We start from the raw sequence: 18,315 nt of genomic DNA, 5'->3' as shown, positions 1-18,315 counted from the left end.
TCACCTCCATGTGTGCGTATCATGGCCCCCATTACACCAGACACAGCCACCCAGTAACATCATTATTCCCAGTAACCTCATTGAGACCTAACCACGGCTGGGCTTGTTGCTGCTGTCGCTGTGTGATGACATTCTGTGCCACTAACACCGTAACGCCGGCGGGGGGGGGGGGGGGGCACCGGAGTCCGTAATGGGCCATTACGCATTGCTCCGCGGTGCCGTCCGTCCGTCCGTCACGCCGTTCTGTCTTGTCTGAGCGCGGTGCCCCGGGTGTGAATGTGACCCCCCCCCCCCCCCCCCAACACGTCCTCACTAGTCGTCCTCACAAGGGGCGCTCACTGTGTCGAGGGCCCATCACCAGCCCCTAGTCACTCGCTCACTCTCTTGGTTTCTCTCTCTCTTTCTTGCTCGCTTGCTCTCTGTCTCTCTTCCAGTCTTTCTCACTCTCCCTCTTTTTGTCTTCCCTTCTGTCTCTCGCACTCTCTTCCTGCCTGTTTTTCTTGCTCTCTTTTTCTCTCTTCCTGCCTGTCTCTCAATCACTCTGTCCCTCTTCCTGTCTTTCTCACTCTCTCTCTCTTTTCCTTCTCTCACTGTCTTTCTGTCTCGCTTCCTGTCGTCTTTTCCCGTATTTTTTTTAACTTTTTAAAAAGCTACACTTTGGCCGCCCTCTGACCTTTCTGAGGCGGCCCCATTGCCATGGCAACACTGTACATGTGAGGGTCCATCCTGTTCCCAGTGCTTATCCCAGTGCCGTCACAGGAAGTCAGTCATCGTCTGTCCTGTCCATGTTTCTGTGCGTCTCTAGGGTCGTGTGAGAGCTGGGGTGTGTGTGTGCGTGTGCGTATGTGTGTGTGCGTATGTATGTATATGTGTGTGTGGGTTAATCCCTGAAAGAATGTAATAAACAACAAAGGAATGTATCATTCAACAGATCCACAAAGAAAGGCGTCAGCATGGTGTGAGGCTCGTACCGCCCACACCGGGGGGGGGGCTGGTAACACGGTCTGCAGCAAACATCATCAGAGGCAAACTTGCTGTCAGAACAGCTTAGCTACATGCGTCACATGTTAACCTGAAGGAGTGACCTGTGTGAATGGCATGTTTGCTTAACGTCTGCGTGTTGCTCTCAGGGCGGCTGAGGCCAAGTCAAGGAAAGGCCTGGCCGGTCAGGTCTGTTTCAGTTTAGGTTCAGCCTCCGTGTGCCGTGTTTGCGTGTGAGGGTGCCTGCATGTGTGTTAGCGTGTGTGTTAGCGTGTGAAGGTGCCTGCATGTGTGTTAGCGTGTGTGTTAGTATGTGTGTTAGCGTGTGAGGGTGCCTGCATGTGTGTTAGCGTGTGTGTTAGTATGTGTGTTAGCGTGTGAGGGTGCCTGCATGTGTGTTAGCGTGTGTGTTAGTATGTGTGTTAGCGTGTGAGGGTGCCTGCATGTGTGTTAGCGTGTGTTAGCGTGTGAAGGTGTCTGCATGTGTGTTAGCGTGTGTGTTAGTATGTGTGTTAGCGTGTGAGGGTGCCTGCATGTGTGTTAGCGTGTGAAGGTGCCTGCATGTGTGTTAGCGTGTGTGTTAGCGTGTGAAGGTGCCTGCATGTGTGTTAGCGTGTGTGTTAGTATGTGTGTTAGCGTGTGCGGGGCCTGTCTACATCACGCTCTCACTCTCTCTGTGGATAAGCAGAAGATTGGCTTGTTTTACTCTCTCTGTTTTTATCTTGTCTTCCTCTTTTTTTTCCTTTTTTTTTCTTTTCCCTTCTTTCTCCATCCCATCGCACCCCGCCATCCAAACAATCAATCCAAACTCACCTCTCAGATCAACGCGAAGGTTGGTCCCTTTTCGCTTGTTACTTTCCCGCGAGGTTCCGTGCGGCCCAGACCCGCCCCCTCGCTGCCCCCCCCCCCACCCCGGCCCCTCCCCAGTGCTGTTGCTATGTCACCCACTCGTCTGCCCCCCCCCCCCAACTCCCCGTCCGTGTCACGCTTCGGGGAATGCCTGCATGACTCGCTGGATGTCCATGTGCTGTCCACCTCTGCCCACCCCATCCTGCTGTCCGTCCGCACGCTCACCCCCACCCCCCTGTCATGGGGATCACGCCCACCCCGTCCTCAGGCGCTGTCCGGCATCGCCTCCTCACAGGGTAGCATCTTTAGGCGGTCGTTCCCGGTCCTGCTGGGGTCTTTGCCTATGTCTCTACAGGTCTTGGGTTTATACATCACGGAAGGTTCCGGGTGGAGCACCCAACCGTCAGATTTCGTGGCTCGTTTCGGCTTTCGCTTGACTCCCCGTGGAGACATCAGCAGTCCTGGGGGGTGGGAGGTTAAAAACACCATCTTCCTCTTCCGCTTCAGCTTCGCTAAAAGACGGGTTTGCACTTCCTGCCATCCGTTGTCCTTACCCTTTCACATAAAGCCGGAGGTCTTTGTTTGGACATTGCGTCTCGCTCTCGCATGCTTTTTGTCCCGCAGGGTTAGCTGGTACCCTTAGCTCTTAGCATTATTAGGGCTAATAAGTGCTCGTCTTCGCGGCGTACGAAACGGGCATTTTCTTCGTTAAGTGGGAGGGTCGAGGGGCTCTACCACAAAGGCCGGCTGGCGTGAGACGAGATGCTGATGGTGCCCATTGGCTGGGTTTTGGTGCTTGATAGCAGTCCTGCCTTGTGGTCCTCTATTGAAATGTACTTTGGGTTTTTATTTATTTATTTATTTTTACGGAAACCTACCTTGACTGTGGCTTCCCTGCGTTACTGAAGCTTCTCCACCAAGACCAAGATCAGATCTGGCGCCAACATGGCGGGTCAGGGCAGGGATGATGTCACTCTCGTGTGGCTGGTTGAGCTCACGGGTGGCCGAGGGGAGCGTAATATCAGTACCGGCGTGGAATAGCATATTCCCCACGCTGCCGAGTTCCCGAAGGCTCCGGCATGATTAATCGATTGAGTGTCTGCATCTCGGGCTTCTGCCATTGGGTGGTTCTGCTCTGACCACTTTTCTGAGGGAAAGCTGCTCCGGTTTCCTGCTCGCGCTCCTGCCTGGGCGACCAGACGGTTGTGGCTTCACTCTGTCTCTGTGTCAGCGCCAGGGGGCACAGGCGTCGGGAGGAGCGCCACCCTCCATCGCTGCTTTGCTGCTGCGGCTGCACCTGTGAGCTGGCGCCTTTGTCTTGTTGTTGTCTTGGCTTTCATCAGGCCCTGTCACTTTGCAGGCATGCTTTGGCGTTGGGGGTGAGGGTTCCGGCCCAGCTGCCTGCTCTCCGTTGCCCATCCATCTCCTCCATTTTCCCACCATCCTGTCTGGAATGGGGTCCGTGGGCCAGTTTGTGGGCCGTCGACTTCCGGTTCCTTACTTCCATGCTCCCGTGATGTCCCACCTGCACGCCTTCGCATGCCATGCCTGACAGTGCTGTCCCTTCCCACGATGCACCTGGCCTCTGCCGCTGCATGCCCCGCATGCCGGCTTGCTTTATCGCCATGTCGTCTGTGCTCACACAACTCCTGACGTCTTCTGACCAATCACGGGCTGCGACCCACCAGCGGTTTGGTGCGACCCGATCCATCTCCCAGTCCATCCATTCAGAAACAATCCAAATCAAGTCGTGTCCATCTCCATGCCCATGGCTAGTGTTCTTGCGTTTGCCAGCGCGGTGACTAACTCCTAATCTGCACTACCCAGCATGCCGTGCTACTGACGCCTCGTCTCGGCAACCTGACTCAGTGCCGCTCTGTTTCTGAGTGTCCTTGATGCATTCACAGCTGTGAAGGTTTATCGCTGCGTGTTAAAGGGAGCCACACATACAAGCACACAGGAACACAGACACACACTCATACACTCATAGGTACACAGGTACATAGACACACACAGACACACGCACTCTCAGACACACACGCACAGACACAGCTACACAGACACACACACGCAAAGACATAGGTACACACACTCACACACACACACATACACGCACACACACACACAGGTACAGACACACACACAGGCATGCACACAAAGACACTCACACTCACACAGATTAGGTATTGATATCTTTGTGGGGACTCTCCATTCATTTCTATGGGAAAAACCCCAATCCCAACAATGACAACCTTAACCCCTCACCAGCCCTAACCTTAACTATAAGTAACCAAACCAAATACAAGTATTTCGGCATTCTCAGTTGTTTTATTGCATTCACATATTTCTATTTATTTATTTAAGGCTGAGGTTATCTTTGTGAAGACCAAAAAACTTTCCCCACAACTTCAAAATAACCAGTTTTTATCACATTGTGGGGACATATAGTCCCCCAATGTGATTTACGCATGACACACACACACACACCGAGACTGGCCGTGTTTGCAGACACACTGCGTGTGTCCCAGGTAGGTATGGGGTTTATGGGGTCTTTATGGGGTCTTTCTAGAACCGCCGTGACCCGTGTTGCAGTAGGATAGCCTGATATGGGCAGTATGTCAGGAAGGCTGCATTCTCACCCCGCATTCCCAGTCCGCTTTCTGGTCCTTTCCACTTCCTGGCCATTTGTCCCGGTCCGGCTTTTAATCAGCTGCACCCCCTTAGGCACCAGCTTTACTCCCTACCAGCTCTGATCACATGTGCAGATCAGTATTTCCATGGAAACACACACCCCCCCCCCCGAAATGATTTTGAGCCTGGAGTGTCCCCTGTGGGCAGTAGGTTCAGAAGAGTCCATTTCCCTGTGGGGGTGACATGGTCCGGGTGAATGCTCTGCCCCCGCTCGCCCTCAGGTTCCCCCCCCCAGGGAAAACCGTCTTCCCGGACTCTCTCAGCCCGTAGTCATGTGCCAGCACCTTGTGCCTTTAGATTTAGCTGATACAGCGGGAGGGACATCTGTGACACTGGAGTGGGTGCCGTTAGCGGGGCGTGCGAGCCAGAGAGGCGACCCAGGTTTCCATCAAGCTGTGGTCAAATGTCCCAGGCCTCACAGACCCCAGTGCAGTTATATAACACAGAATGACAGCGCCCCCTGCAGACCCAGGGGACAAGGTGCAAGTGCCAAGTGGTGTATGTTAGACGGGGCACATCCATGGGCCCCCCAGTACCACAGCGTGACTCCTCCCCCGTGCCCCCCTAATTTCCCCTGCCTCGCCCCCACCTTCTGCTCTGTTCTCTCCGGCAGTCCGCCGTGTCCCGCCCCGCTTCTCCATCCCCCCCACCAACCACGAGGTCATGCCGGGCGGCAGCGTCAACCTCACCTGCGTGGCGGTGGGCTCCCCCATGCCCTACGTCAAGTGGATGCTGGGCCTGGTGGAGCTCACCCGGGAGGAGGAGATGCCGGTGGGCCGCAACGTCCTGGAGGTGTCCAACATTCGCGAGTCAGCCAACTACACCTGCGTGGCCATCTCCTCGCTGGGCATGATCGAGGCCACTGCGCAGATCTCCGTCAGAGGTGAGGCCGCCTCATCACCGCCGCTAACCTCCATCAGTGCCGGGAGCCACCGCTGCCGAGCCGGGTCTCCGACAGGAAGCGCCTCTTTGTAGGCGGGTCGCTAGTTGTTAGCCTAGCCATGGGCTCTTGCGCAAAAGTCTTGTTTCCCCTGAACCTCTAGCGTATGTAGAAATGCAGACAGCTCCTGCTTACCGTGATGAAAGGGACAGACCCCGATGGCCGCTGAGGACGGCCGTCTTTTCCTTGGGGGGGGGGGGGTGCTCTGAGCTGTCAGATGCCTGCCTCAGATCTTCCCCCACTGCCGGGACGGTTCGGCGTCCCTCCGGAGATGCCATCGAGTCTGTTACCGAATCCGGAAAATCCCACAGCTTGGGGGGGGGGGGGGAGTAAACACCAAACCCAGAAACAGGGAACTTTAAAGTGTCCCAGTGTTGGAAAGCCGCCATCCTGAAAAAGGCATAAATATAAATGTGAACTGCAGGCCAAACCAGAACCAGAGCCTCTCCGGAACATTCTCACGGTGCCATCTCTGCATCGCCTCCCGTGCTGGGGGCTCGGTATGCCCCCCCCGCAGGCCCGTGCGGACGTCACCGGTGTAAATGGGAGTCAGACATCCGTCTTTGCTAAGAAAGAGTCGGCATCTTCAGCGTTACTATGTGAAGAGACGAAAGCAAAGGCCAAGGCGAACCCTCAGATAAGAGTGTGATGCAACACGCCGCAAATTCATCAAAGACGTTTAAACTTCCACGCTGGGTTCATCTACAAAGCTGCAGCTTCTCGGTATATAAATATAAATGAAGCGGTAAGGCTGATTAGGAGGGGGCGAGGGGATTTTCAGAGCCCCTCGTGTGTTCGGTGGCAGACTGATTGTACCTGTAGGGGTTCGTGACCCACTCTGGGGGTGGTGTGGAGCGCCATCCTGCCCCCCACGTGTCCTGTGGAGGAGCGGGGCTCTGATCTCTCAGGCACGGTCCTCGACGGCAGCTCCTGGCTCCCGCTGTTGACGCTCCCCTGTCTCTGCCCCCCCCCCCCCTCCCCCCAGCCTTGCCAAAGCCGCCCGCCTCCCTGATGGTGACAGAGACCACAGCCACCAGCGTCACACTGACCTGGGACTCGGGCAACTCGGAACCAGTCTCCTATTACATCATCCAGTACAAGCCCAAGGTGTCAGACAATGGCTTCCAGGAAGTGGACGGTGTGGCCACCACACGCTACAGCATCGGCGGCCTCAGCCCCTACTCCGAGTATGAGTTCAGCGTCATGGCGGTGAACAACATCGGGCGCGGGCCGCCCAGTGATGCAGTGGAGGCGCGCACGGGCGAGCAGGCACCCTCCTCGCCGCCTCTGCATGTGCAGGCACGCATGCTGAGCTCCAGCACCATGCTGGTGCAGTGGGAGCCGCCGGAGGAGCCCAACGGGCAGATCCGCGGCTACCGCGTCTACTACACGCTAAGCCACAGCGCCCCCCTCAGTACCTGGCAGAAGCACAACACCGACGACAGCCGGCTGACCACCATCTCAGGGCTGCAGACGGACATGACCTACAGCATCCGGGTGCTGGGCTTCACCTCGGTGGGGGACGGGCCCCCCTCTGACGTCCTGCAGGTTAAAACCCAGCAGGGTGGTGAGTACTGGGCCCAGCCGCCTTCTCACACGCCATTTGAAGATGATAATGTCCCTGCGTGCCTTCCACCCGCTCAGGGGCGATTCTAGGAATTTTTAAGGTGGGGAGCTGTAATTTATATAGAGGGGCCAACCTTATTGTTAGCCAGTGAGATGTTTTGGATCAGTGAGTGACAGGGTAGGATAGCCAATCAGCATTAGTCCCCCTGTAGTCCTGCCCCTGTAACCACCAATCCTGGTCAGGGGACCTGACACCTGTCATAATCACGTGTTCCTTGCAGTGCCGGCCCAGCCGTCCAACTTTGAGGCAGAGGCCGAGCTGGACACCCGCATCATGCTGACCTGGCTCTGGCCTGTCCAGGAGTCCATTACCCGCTACGAGCTCAGCTACTGGGAGGCCAACTCCGATATCAAGGTGGGTGTGTTGGGCCCGCCGAAGCTGGAGACGCTTAGTGAGCCCATCCTGTCCTGCTGGGCATGCCCTAACCCTAACCTTTCCCCTCGTCGTGAGCAGTCTGCTGCAGTCCTCTCTAATTACTGATCAATATTACTTCGCACACTCAGACACTCACTGCTGCTCTGCACATTTCTGCTGGCAGCTGCTTTGTACGAATACAAATTTTTTTTCCTGCAGGGACAGGAGTTGTATGTGAGTTGAAATAGTTTTCGGTCTGTTAGCCTCGCCTTGGGTGTAGGGCGCCCTGTCGGGAAGGGGACTTGTACCCCGGGGGTGGCCTCTCCCTCCCCCCGTTGCCGATCCTCCGTCCCCTTGCCTAGCTGGCTCCATTTTGGTGTTACCTTCACCCACGCCGTGAACTCCGCACAGTCGCTTTCCGAGGAAACACTCCACGAGTCCAGTCTTGTCCTCTGCGGGAAAAAGCAAAGGTGTTTTGTTGAACGTGGAGTGACTCATGCATATGCTCTCTGCATTTCTGCCCTGATTTATTTTCGTTGTTTGATAATCGCATCACCTTTGACACTTGGCATCGCACAATGGAAGCACTATTAGTGTAATTACCTGTTACGGACAACATGGGGGAGGCAGGCAGCCGCTCCACTGTCGACTTCCCAGTGAGCGCCCGCGTGGGGGGGTCCTCCTGGGCCCCTCTTTGCTGTAATGGATGCCGTCCTGCTGGACAGTAGCCGTTCTCGACCTGTACGGGGTTGTACGCTGCCCGTTTGACAGCCCTATTTTATATGCTGTTCGTTTTCTTGTCTCATAAATAATGCATCAGAACACAGGCGATGAAATCTGAATTAGACGGGATAAAAACGGCAGCCGCAGGTGGAGATCTTCGAACGGCAGCGCTCCAGGGACTCTGGGGGTCCTGGGGGGACGGGCGTCTCCATGTCTAACCGTCTAGTGTGTGCCTTTCCATCCCTGTCCCCAGATGGATAAGACCTTTAGCCCCACGGGGTCCTACGCTGTCGACGGCCTGAAGCCAGACACCCTGTACAAATTCATGCTGGCGGCTCGCTCCGAAATGGGGTTGGGAGTCTACACCCCGCCCATCGAGGCCCGGACGGCACAGTCCAGTAAGTGCCGTGTTCGTCCGTCGGCCCCGCCCCCCTCCCCAACAGCATCCCAATGATCCCCCCATAACTCTGCTATCACAGTCAGCAAAGGTTTTCTTTCACCTTCTTGAGTCTTTGTGGAATCTGCTTAATTAACCCCCCCAGTCCTGAGAATAAGGGCCGCCTGTACACTGCCAGAGCCCTGAGGTACGTCGAACATGAGTGTGTGTGTGTGCCTGCCTGCGTTTGTGTGTGTTTGCCTGCTGTGTGTGTGTGTGTGAGAGAGAGAGCGACAGTCAGTCTTTACTGATGCTCTCATCATTTTGAGTGTCTGTGTTATTCCCTCTTCATTGTGTGTGTGTGTGTGTGTCTGTGTGTGTGTGTCTGTGTGTGATTCCTGCATCTCTGTTCATCTGACCCTCACCAGCCACCCGGTGCCGTCTCATATACAAACTAATTATTATGGGCTGCCGCTGTCAGATACAGGGGCTTAACCGGCTGTGCACGCTATTGTCTGTTGGGTTAACCAACAGTTAACCAATGTTCCTCGTACATCTCGAGTCTTTGTTCCTCGTTGTACCTGCAGTTCTAGAGCACGTCCTGGCTCCCCTGCCCCCAATGGTGCGAGACCTGTGGTGTAATGGGTAACATTCACAATCTCTTTAGACGTATGAACTGGCCTTGATGTAAATACCTCTGAACAAGCAGGAAGGGCGGTGCTAGGCCTCTCCCCCTAATCGACTGTCTTACACCGCGGCTCCCTGCCACCGCGGCCTGCCGGCACGGCTTCCCTCGCCGGATCGCGGCTCCCTGCCACCGCGGCCTGCCGGCACGGCTCCCCTCGCCGGATCGCGGCTCCCTGCCACCGCGGCCTGCCGGCACGGCTCCCCTCGCCGGATCGCGGCTCCCTGCCACCGCGGCCTGCCGGCACGGCTCTCCTCGCCGGATCACGGCTATCTGACACCGCGGCCTGCCGGCACAGCTCTCCTCACCAGATCACGGCTATCTGCCACCGCGACCTGCCGGCACAGCTCTCCTCACCAGATCACGGCTATCTGACACCGCGGCCTGCCGGCACGGCTCTCCTCACCAGATCACGGCTCTCTGACACCGCGGCCTGCCGGCACGGCTCTCCTCACCAGATCACGGCTCTCTGCCACCGCGGCCTGCCGGCACGGCTCTCCTCACCAGATCACGGCTCTCTGACACCGCGGCCTGCCGGCACGGCTCCCCTCGCCAGATCACGGCTCTCTGACACCGCGGCCTGCCGGCACGGCTCCCCTCGCCGGATCGCGGCTCTCTGACACCGCGGCCTGCCGGCACGGCTCCCCTCGCCGGATCGCGGCTCTCTGACACTGCGGCCTGCCGGCACGGCACTCCTCACCGGATCACGGCTCCCTGCCACCGCGGCCTGCCGGCACGGCTCTCCTCACCAGATTCGCAGCAGAACCTGGTGAAATATGTATGAAGGCCCACAAAAGGAATCCATGTTTATTTTAAGCCGTTTGTTTTACTTGTCACCCCCCTATCCGCAACGCACACCGCGCCGGGTTCCCATAGGAACGCGGCCCCAAATCACTCTCCTGTTTGAGCTACTTATCCGCTGGTGCCATAGCCGCCTCCTGCCAGCGTGAGTCACGCTTCCGCGAGATGTGCCGATGTCACCGAGGCGCTCTCTCCGCGTCCTCTCCTGTCCACCGTCACCCGTCAGTCTCTCTTTATATATTTATCTGTTTATCTCTCTATGTTTACATTGAAAATTCCGTCCGCTCGCGCCTTCAGAGTGAGGACGTGTCTCCCCAGGCCTGTGTCTGCCACTTCACGTTCCCTGCCGCCCCTCTGCGCCCGTTCCTTCGCCAGGCCGCCCCGAGGCCCAATGCACTCATTCTGACCCTGCTCTGGATGCTGAAACACCCCCCCATGTCCCAGCTCTTTCCATTTGCATGTATATGTGCTTTCCTGTTTTCTTTTTGTTGTTATTTTTTTTTTTCCACTCCCACCATCATGAAGTGGCACGTCTGGACCGCGTAGACTCGGTGAAAAAAGCCTGTGAATGTGACACACACTGAAAGCGCAAACCCGCGAGACGCACTTGCCACCGAGTGACGCCTCTCTGCTCCCTGCCGGGGTGCAATCAGACCATTAGGGGGCAGTAACGGGTTTGTTTTTTTTAACCAGATCTCAGCAGTGTAAGGTCACATTCTGGTCAGGCTCGGCAAATTGGCTTCAAAATGAACGGCGCCATTTGGGCCGAACCCATCTCCTGGTCCAGAACAGGCACTCCCCCCCCCCCCCCCCCTTTGCCTGACCCCGCCCTTTGGTTGTTGCCTGCAGCGCCCTCCGCACCTCCTCAGGAGGTACACCTGCTCAGCCTGAGCTCAACCAGCATCAAGGTGAGTTGGGTGGCCCCGCCTGCCGACAGCCAGCATGGCGCCATCACGGCGTACACGGTGGCTTACCGGGCGGCGCAGGGCGAGGACGCCCAGCGCCACGAGGTGACAGGCTTCGCGGCCGACGCCACCAGCTGCGTGCTGGAGGGCCTGGAGAAGTGGACCGAGTATGAGGTGTGGGTGCGTGCGCACACGGACGTGGGGCCCGGACCCGAGAGCCCCGTCACCCACGTCCGCACCAGTGAGGACGGTAGGTCTACGGGCCGTCGCCACGGCGACCGGCCACCTCTCTCCTGTGCCCGCGGTGCACAGGGTAACAAGCGGCTTTCTGGCTCACTAACGGTTGACCTGTGGTGCTCATGATTGGTGGAGGGACGTGGGCTTTGCTTCTCGGTGGCTAGTATCGGGAACGTCCAGTGGGGGGCGCTCATAGGAATGAGGTCTCTCCTGGATGCATAAGAAGCAGCCTCGCCAGATGGGTTCGGTGGCAAACAGACTCGGCTGGCAGGGACGTCCCTGCGCCCTCTAGTGACCGGCTGTGAAAGCCTCCTGCACAGCTGTGTGGGCAGACAGTTTGACCTTTTGAAAATAACAAACCAGCCAAATCCTGGCTGCGCAGAGGGGAATGGTGCCTTCGTGATAAGCACGTGGACCCCGACAAAGCGTGTTTGCCACCCAAGCCTTCCGCAGGGCTACTGTAATCAGCCGCTTCTCACAGAAGCTCATGCCGCCACAAGGTCCAACAGACTAATCCTCGCTCTCTTCCTGCTCCTGGTTTTAACAGCTTGGCGCCTGGTCCTCGGGCATTAGCTGGCTGCTCTGTGGGGGGGTGGGCTGCGGCTGCTTCTGGGGGCTCTCTCTACAGGCTGGGAGCGGGCCTGGACCACCTGGCCATGAACCGCGCCCAGCATATGTTCTGGTTTCGCTAACTGGATTTCCGTGCCCTGCTGAGCCGGCCTCCGACCACGGCTCCTTCGTTCCTCTCTCTCTCTCTCTCTCTCTCTGTCCCTGTTCCTCTGTCCCTGTCTCTCTTCCTTTCCCCTCCTCTATTTCTCCTTCTTTCTCACTCCCTTGCTCCTCCAGAAGACGTCATCTCAGCCCCTCTCTCTCTCCCTGCTCTGCCGTCTCCGACCTCCAGATCCGTTTCTTCCGTGTGGTTTTCCAGTAGCTCCAAATCCCCGCAGAACCTGCATCTGTGTTCCTTCAGAACCTGGCACCCCCAGAACCAGAGCATGACCGCCCCAGAATGAATTTATCCAGAGGCCCTGAAATGCGGCTGGTAATTAGACAAATGCGATGTTTGTGGGGGGTGTCCTCCAATACTCTCCCCCCCCCCCAGTTTTTTTGTTAATTGACCTCCCAGAAAGTCCTTTAGTGAACAGGGAATTCTGGGAAAGAACCAGCACCCTTGATGGATTTGCCCCTGGTTTGAGGAGGGAGAAGCCCAAAGCATGGGGGGGTAGGGGGGCTCACTAGGCATGGTTTGCAGAAGGTGACACAGTGCAGTCTGAGGTCAGTGATGCTGAGAGGCTGAATCCCATATGAGGGGGATGTGGCTTTTTGCAGGGGAGGGGGGTGGGCGGTGAACCGAGCCAGTGGACGCCGTCGACTTTCCGGCTCGTTCTTACGCCTGCTCCCTGTGACAGACCCGCTGCAAGCACCTGGAAACCACACGTGTCAAACTACTAAACACACTTCTTCGTATGCCTTCGTATTAATCTCACCCTGTCAGTGCACCCCCTAATCCGTGCTTCCTTCCCCCCTCGCAGTGCCCGGCGCCCCTCCCAGGAAGGTGGAGGCGGAGCCTGTGAACTCCACGGCCATCAGGGTGACCTGGAAGGCACCTCTCTCCACCAAGCAGCACGGGCAGATCCGTGGGTACCAGGTCATCTACTCACGGATGGAGAATGGCCAGCCCAACATCCTGGACGTGGCACTGCCCGAAGCCCAGGTACCCACTGCCGCCAAAGGGCCGACTCACTTCCTGTGTGTGTTTCAGGCCTGGGCTGAGGGGGTGGGGGGAGTGTCCCCATTTGTTTGTTGCGGCGCCGTGTGTGAACCCTGCATTTACCGCCCACACTAGCAGCTTCTACCGCTGATCGATCATCACTACATGTACACTGCCTTGTTATTCCGATTTAAGTTGAAAATCAGCAGATCTGTGCCAACGCAGAGGAGGGTGGTGTGATTATTCTCGCTCTTCGTGGGGGGGGGACGACTCCTTTTGTTCCAGAATTGGCATCCGCTCGTCTCTCGTCGACATGCCCGCCGGCCGCTATCGGCCCTTCCCTGATTGGTTGGAGCCAGCATGAGGCATGCTGGTACTTTTTGGCGAGACCATCGAACGATCCCCAGGGCGTCGCGGTCCAGACTGTGTGCGTTGCCCACCCGTGCCCCCCCTTGTGTGCGTTAAATCACTGTACGTGGCCATCTGCGGCATCTCAGCAGAAATCGAAGGGAGCGAGAAAGCTGCAGCTACCAGAACGTTCCGGCAAGAGTGAGTTATCCTGCTGGACGCTAAACTTCAGTCCTCCGTGACCGGCCATGCCGGTTCTGTCACCTTGGGTGAGATCCCTCCTTCACTTCCGCGTCCTTATTAGCGACCCGCTTTGCAAACAGCCCCCGCCCTCGTGCCCCCGCCGATAAGGCCGGATTCTGCCAGGCCGCTATCGGCCAGCCGTGATCTCACTCTCCACACTATCGCCCGATGTCGTCAACACGCTACCGTGGTTACTGCCATGTCCGGGCTGCTGGGCCGGCCTTTCAACAGAGGTTTGTCCTTGAACTCAGGCTCAAGTCCGCATGTGGATGGATGGGTTCGTTTTAGCACGTGTGCGGAGGTGAATTACCCTCTGGGGGAGTGGGCGGGGGGGGGGGGTCTGAAGGATGGCCGCTTCCTGTAGGTGATGATGCTCTCGCAGAGCTCTTGGGTGTCTGAGAGCTTCATGGATTATTCAGCATCACTGCCGACCTGGTTTTGCTCGTTTCTTCATCAAACTCGTCTCCTTCACCATTCCTCCCCTTACCTCCTCCGTTTGCTCAGCGGCGCCCCTCACTGGCAGCTTCCTGATTAAGATGATCCTGCTGCTGGCTATCGGGGGGTGGATGTGGGCGTGTCAGAAGTGCGGGGCCTGGGACGTGCACAGAGCAAGCTGACAGCCGCCCCCCGAAGGCAGGACCTCATTTCTGCGTCCCCCGCCCCCCCACTACATTGGCTATGAAATAAAGCACTGTGAAGCAGCAGCTCCAGGCTGAAGAATAAATAAGATCTGTGGGCACAGAGAGGATGTGACCAGTTACGTGCCCCCCCGCTGCTGAATAAGCACACGTACCTCCAGCAGAACCGTGTCCAAGGACCTAAAAGCTTTTAGCGCCCAATACTCAGTGCCTTTAACCCTGCGCCCCCCCCCCCAGATGGCCAGTAAGACAGCGGTCGAGCGTGTCAGTAACGCATGAAGCCCCGCCCCCTGTTGCTCATGCACTACCTGGCTGGTGACGGTGGGACGTCACTCTCCCCACCCCACGCAGTCCCCACACGGTCATTAAAAAAAAAAAAAAAAAAACAGAAAAGGTTTGAATTTATATGGAAACGAAAATAGGATCAGGTCTGTTCGAGAGGCACGATAAATCCTCCGTTACTATGCGGCGATAAACAGAGGTGACTTATGGGTATGGCGAGGCTGCCGTTCACACCACCCTCCCCATGCGGCTGTCAGGCACAGAGGGGCCAGGCTGGAATAGCAAGGCAGTGAGTAGCAGGAGCTGGGAGCGCTCCCCGGTGGGGGGCACAGGCCACTGCTCAGGTGAGTCTGTCACAAGGATCCAGGCTGTTTCTTTCCCAGGAGGCCTCCCGTGTGCAGGGAGCCAGCACAAGGGGCCCATTTCACATCGCGGATGGGGCTATCAGCCCCGGAATGGATGACAACCACGCCCTTTGGTCAACAGCCAATCAGCAGAGACTGACCCGGCCGCCACTCAACTACTGAGCTTCTCTACCTGGCCACCAGGGGTGCTCTGCAGACTCTCAAAACACCTTAATTGCTCTCCATTGCAGCCTTTTGATTTATTCCAAATTCAAAAGTGCCTTTCCCTCCTAACAGATGTACTAATCTGCCCCTGAACGGCCTGCGCTGTTAGCTGCTATTTACATCTGTTTCTGTCTCGAAAAAGAGTTAAAGCCCCTTTTGACTCTTTTCTCCCCCCGTCTGTGTCCTCCCCTCAGTGGAAAATTGAGGAGTCGACGGAATATGTGAGTAACTGAAGCGTGGGCTTGGCGTGTGCTGCGTCGTGGGCTTGGCGTGTGCTGCGTCATGGGCTTGGCGTGTGCTGCGTCGTGGGCTTGCCGTGTGCTGTGTCGTGGGCTTGGCGTGTGCTGTGTCGTGGGCTTGGCGTGTTCAGCACGGGGCCCGCGGGGATGCTGTTCTGCCCCCTTCCTCTGTGTCCACGCTTTACCCCGGTTACTAACCCTCTGCTAACTGAACCTTTTGGAACTGGGTGGTGGAAACATCTCCTGTGTCCTTCAGGTGCTTCAGAAACTTGGAGGAACCAGCTTGGCATTCAGCATGCCCCCCCCCATAACTTTATGGCCCTGTGATCTGACATTCTCTAAAGGCATCTGGGCCCCACCCCCTCTCCCGAAAAGCCCCCCCCCCCCTTACACACATAGACCTCCATGCCCACTTGATATGCCAGCACTGATCTCGCTCGTTTGGACACCCTCCAGTTAGCGATGTGTTATGATGGTAGATTCCTTTGTTCTCTGTCAGCCTTCTGTGGGTCCAGGTGGGGAGGGGGTTGCTGTGTTTGTGGTTTGTGAGCCCCCCCCCCCCCCGTACGGGCTCCTTGTGTGGGCATGCGTGTATCGGCATCCCCCGGTTCGCGTGAGAAGTCGCTGCTTCTTCACGCTCACAGGCGTTGAAGCAGTAAATCCTCTCTTTGTTTTTCTCTCGTTTAACTGGTTCAGTTGTGGTTTCTGCGTGCAGTGCCCCCCCACCCCCCTTCAGAACCACAGGTCGCCTACCTGCCTGTACACGCCGGCCCTCCCACACCCGGGCGCCGGTCTGGCCTGCCTTGGCGTGTCAGCCATGAGTCGGGCCTGGAGCCAGACGGCCCGGTTCTGATGCATCGCGCCCCTAGCCATCCCCAGGGTCTCAGGAAACACATCAGATATTCGTTACTATCCTTGTTTTCATGTCGGATTAATCATGGAAGTGAATTAATGTCTCACTCATGTGACCTCTTCACAGCCTTGGTTGTGATAGTACCAGATGTGTGTGTGTGTGTGTGATGCATATATTACATTGTGAGGACCAAATGTGGGAACCAAATGGGACCAAATGTGATACAAACCTCATATTTTGACATTGTGGGGACCAATTTTATAAAACTCAAATGCCGAAAGTCTCATATTTAGTTTGGTTACTTATGGTTAGGGTTAAGGTTGTCATTGTTTTAGGGTTTTCCCCATAGAAATGAATGTAGAGTCCCCACAAAGATGGAGATGCCAAATCTGTGAGGGCCCGCAAATGTGATGCACATTAATCATCATAAACATTTCGAGAGATAAATATGGAACACCTTTATTTTCTTTCGGAGCAGACAGATTAGACCGACGCCTGGGTTTAAAATCGGCACTTTCCTTATTTTCTTTTCCTCTCACACCAGCTTTGGTCTCGTCATGAAAAGAACTCCTGACTTCACACTGAGAAGCTCTTCTCAAATGAGGCACTAATTATGGTGCAACTCAAATGTGCATCACCTTAACGAGCAAAGTGCAGGGTGTCCCAGAACCGGCTGGCAGCGTGGGAATGGCGCTCGTCCCTGAGACGGGAGCTGGAATGCCTGCGTTCCCATGGATTAGTTCCCAAGCCCCAGAGGTCTGGTTAACCTTTAATGTGTTAACAGTCTGTGAATCCACCCCCATCGCTCAGTTTTAAGGCAGATAAGAGACCCGATTACTCTCCGAAAATGAAAGATCACTGAAACTCCCAGGGCTGAGATGTGGAAGAACTTCTTAACGATTAAAATAATGAGTCTTTCACAATAAACTTAATAGCTTCAGATAATTGATGTTTTTTTTCTGTACTTTCTGAACTGTAGTTCCCCCCCCAAGGAAGAATGACACTTCATAACCAAACAAGCTTTGAACACACTGTTGAAAAAGCTTGGTTTGGTCTGAAACCAATCTGTGTGGACCGGGTCCATATTACTTAGTGAAGCTAAACTTCAATTAGTGAAGAAAACTTTGGTCTGATTTGTTGATGTTTCTGCGCGAGGGACGGCGAGTCAGGGACGCTCACGCTGTCTGCCCTCCGTCTCTCCGGATCCGGTCGGGCTACGTAGGTCAAAGGTCTGAAGATGGCGGATAACCCCACAGTCGCATCTCCAAACTTTACAGGTTTGCTTTGATGAAAGAGAAGCATCTAATTTCTCGGGAGAAACATCGTGCTATCTGGCCTCCCTGCTGTACGACAAGCACGTTAAATAATTAAACTAACTGAGAGTGCAGAGCTGGGGGGGGTGAGGGGGCTGCTTTGTGAGAGAGCTGTATGTGTCCTATCTGTTCACTTTGTCTTTGTCCATCTGTATCTACATGTGCTAGTGCTGTGTCTTATTGCTGGCCTGTCCGAGGCCCTGGAGCTCGTTGGTGTTCACTGGAGGACAGTTATTTAGGCGTAACCCATAATCAGCATCAGGTAGAACCTCTGGGGATTGTCTTTCTTTCCAATGTTTTGATCTTCTAAGGATGGAGATGTTTGAATCACGGATGTGGTGGTGCAAAAGTGCCGACTCAGTCGGCCGCTTTGATCTGGCCCTGTTACCTCAAGTGTGAATCGCTCCCCCATTTTACAAGGCCGTTTGTTCTCTCGCCATCCTTGTTGTTTGGTTTTCGGTTAACTTTGGTTAACTTATATTTAAACGTGGCCACCATTTGTGTCAGTGATTACTTTTTTTTTTTCCCTTTCCTTTGACCCCCCAGCCCCTTCCCCCCACTGGCATTTTAAGTGTCCCATCAGAGCTGTTTACCGTAGACCATAGAGAGCAATTCTTGCCTCCTTGCCTCGCTCTTTAACGTAACGTCTGATCATGTTGCCCATTTTCAGACTGTCACACTCTGTTCTGCCTCTGCTAGTCTGTCAGTGACGTACACAAATTTTTTAACTTGGCTCTGAAAAATACTGCCAACGGAGCTGTACCACGGTACAGTTTGTTTCTGATTTACTCATCCTTGCTGCAGCTGGCATTGTCAAGGGTTTTTTTTTTTTGCGCTCTCCACCAAATTAATCCACTGGTTATAGGGCTGCTGGTGGCCCCTTGGCCGGGGGGGAGGGGGAGGGGTGTCCTCACCTCACCGATCGGCCCAGATCCACGATCCCTGACACA

At 55.8% G+C, this 18,315-nt stretch overlaps 1 protein-coding gene across 24 annotated transcripts in view; it reads left to right on the top strand.

Annotated features, from left to right (window-relative positions):
• LOC111846029 (protein tyrosine phosphatase receptor type F) overlaps positions 1 to 18,315 on the top strand; it is a 120,711-nt gene that overhangs the window by 74,719 nt on the left and 27,677 nt on the right. For 6 of the 24 annotated variants that reach the window (XM_072704273.1, XM_072704274.1, XM_072704295.1 and 3 more), the window contains 8 exons: positions 1,802 to 1,813; positions 5,135 to 5,404; positions 6,447 to 7,028; positions 7,309 to 7,442; positions 8,419 to 8,563; positions 10,877 to 11,182; positions 12,702 to 12,883; positions 15,155 to 15,181. In XM_072704273.1, coding sequence (XP_072560374.1) covers positions 1,802 to 1,813; positions 5,135 to 5,404; positions 6,447 to 7,028; positions 7,309 to 7,442; positions 8,419 to 8,563; positions 10,877 to 11,182; positions 12,702 to 12,883; positions 15,155 to 15,181 — 1,658 coding nt within the window. The remainder of the gene's footprint in view (positions 1 to 1,801; positions 1,814 to 5,134; positions 5,405 to 6,446; positions 7,029 to 7,308; positions 7,443 to 8,418; positions 8,564 to 10,876; positions 11,183 to 12,701; positions 12,884 to 15,154; positions 15,182 to 18,315) is intronic. The other 18 variants (XM_072704283.1, XM_072704278.1, XM_072704293.1 and 15 more) reach the window with 7 other exon arrangements.

The sequence above is a fragment of the Paramormyrops kingsleyae genome, chromosome 21 (genome assembly GCF_048594095.1).
Source record: "Paramormyrops kingsleyae isolate MSU_618 chromosome 21, PKINGS_0.4, whole genome shotgun sequence".
NCBI classification, from domain to species: Eukaryota; Metazoa; Chordata; class Actinopteri; order Osteoglossiformes; family Mormyridae; genus Paramormyrops; species Paramormyrops kingsleyae.
Note: the sequence above shows the minus strand (reverse complement) of the source record. Positions and strands in the feature narration are given on the sequence as shown.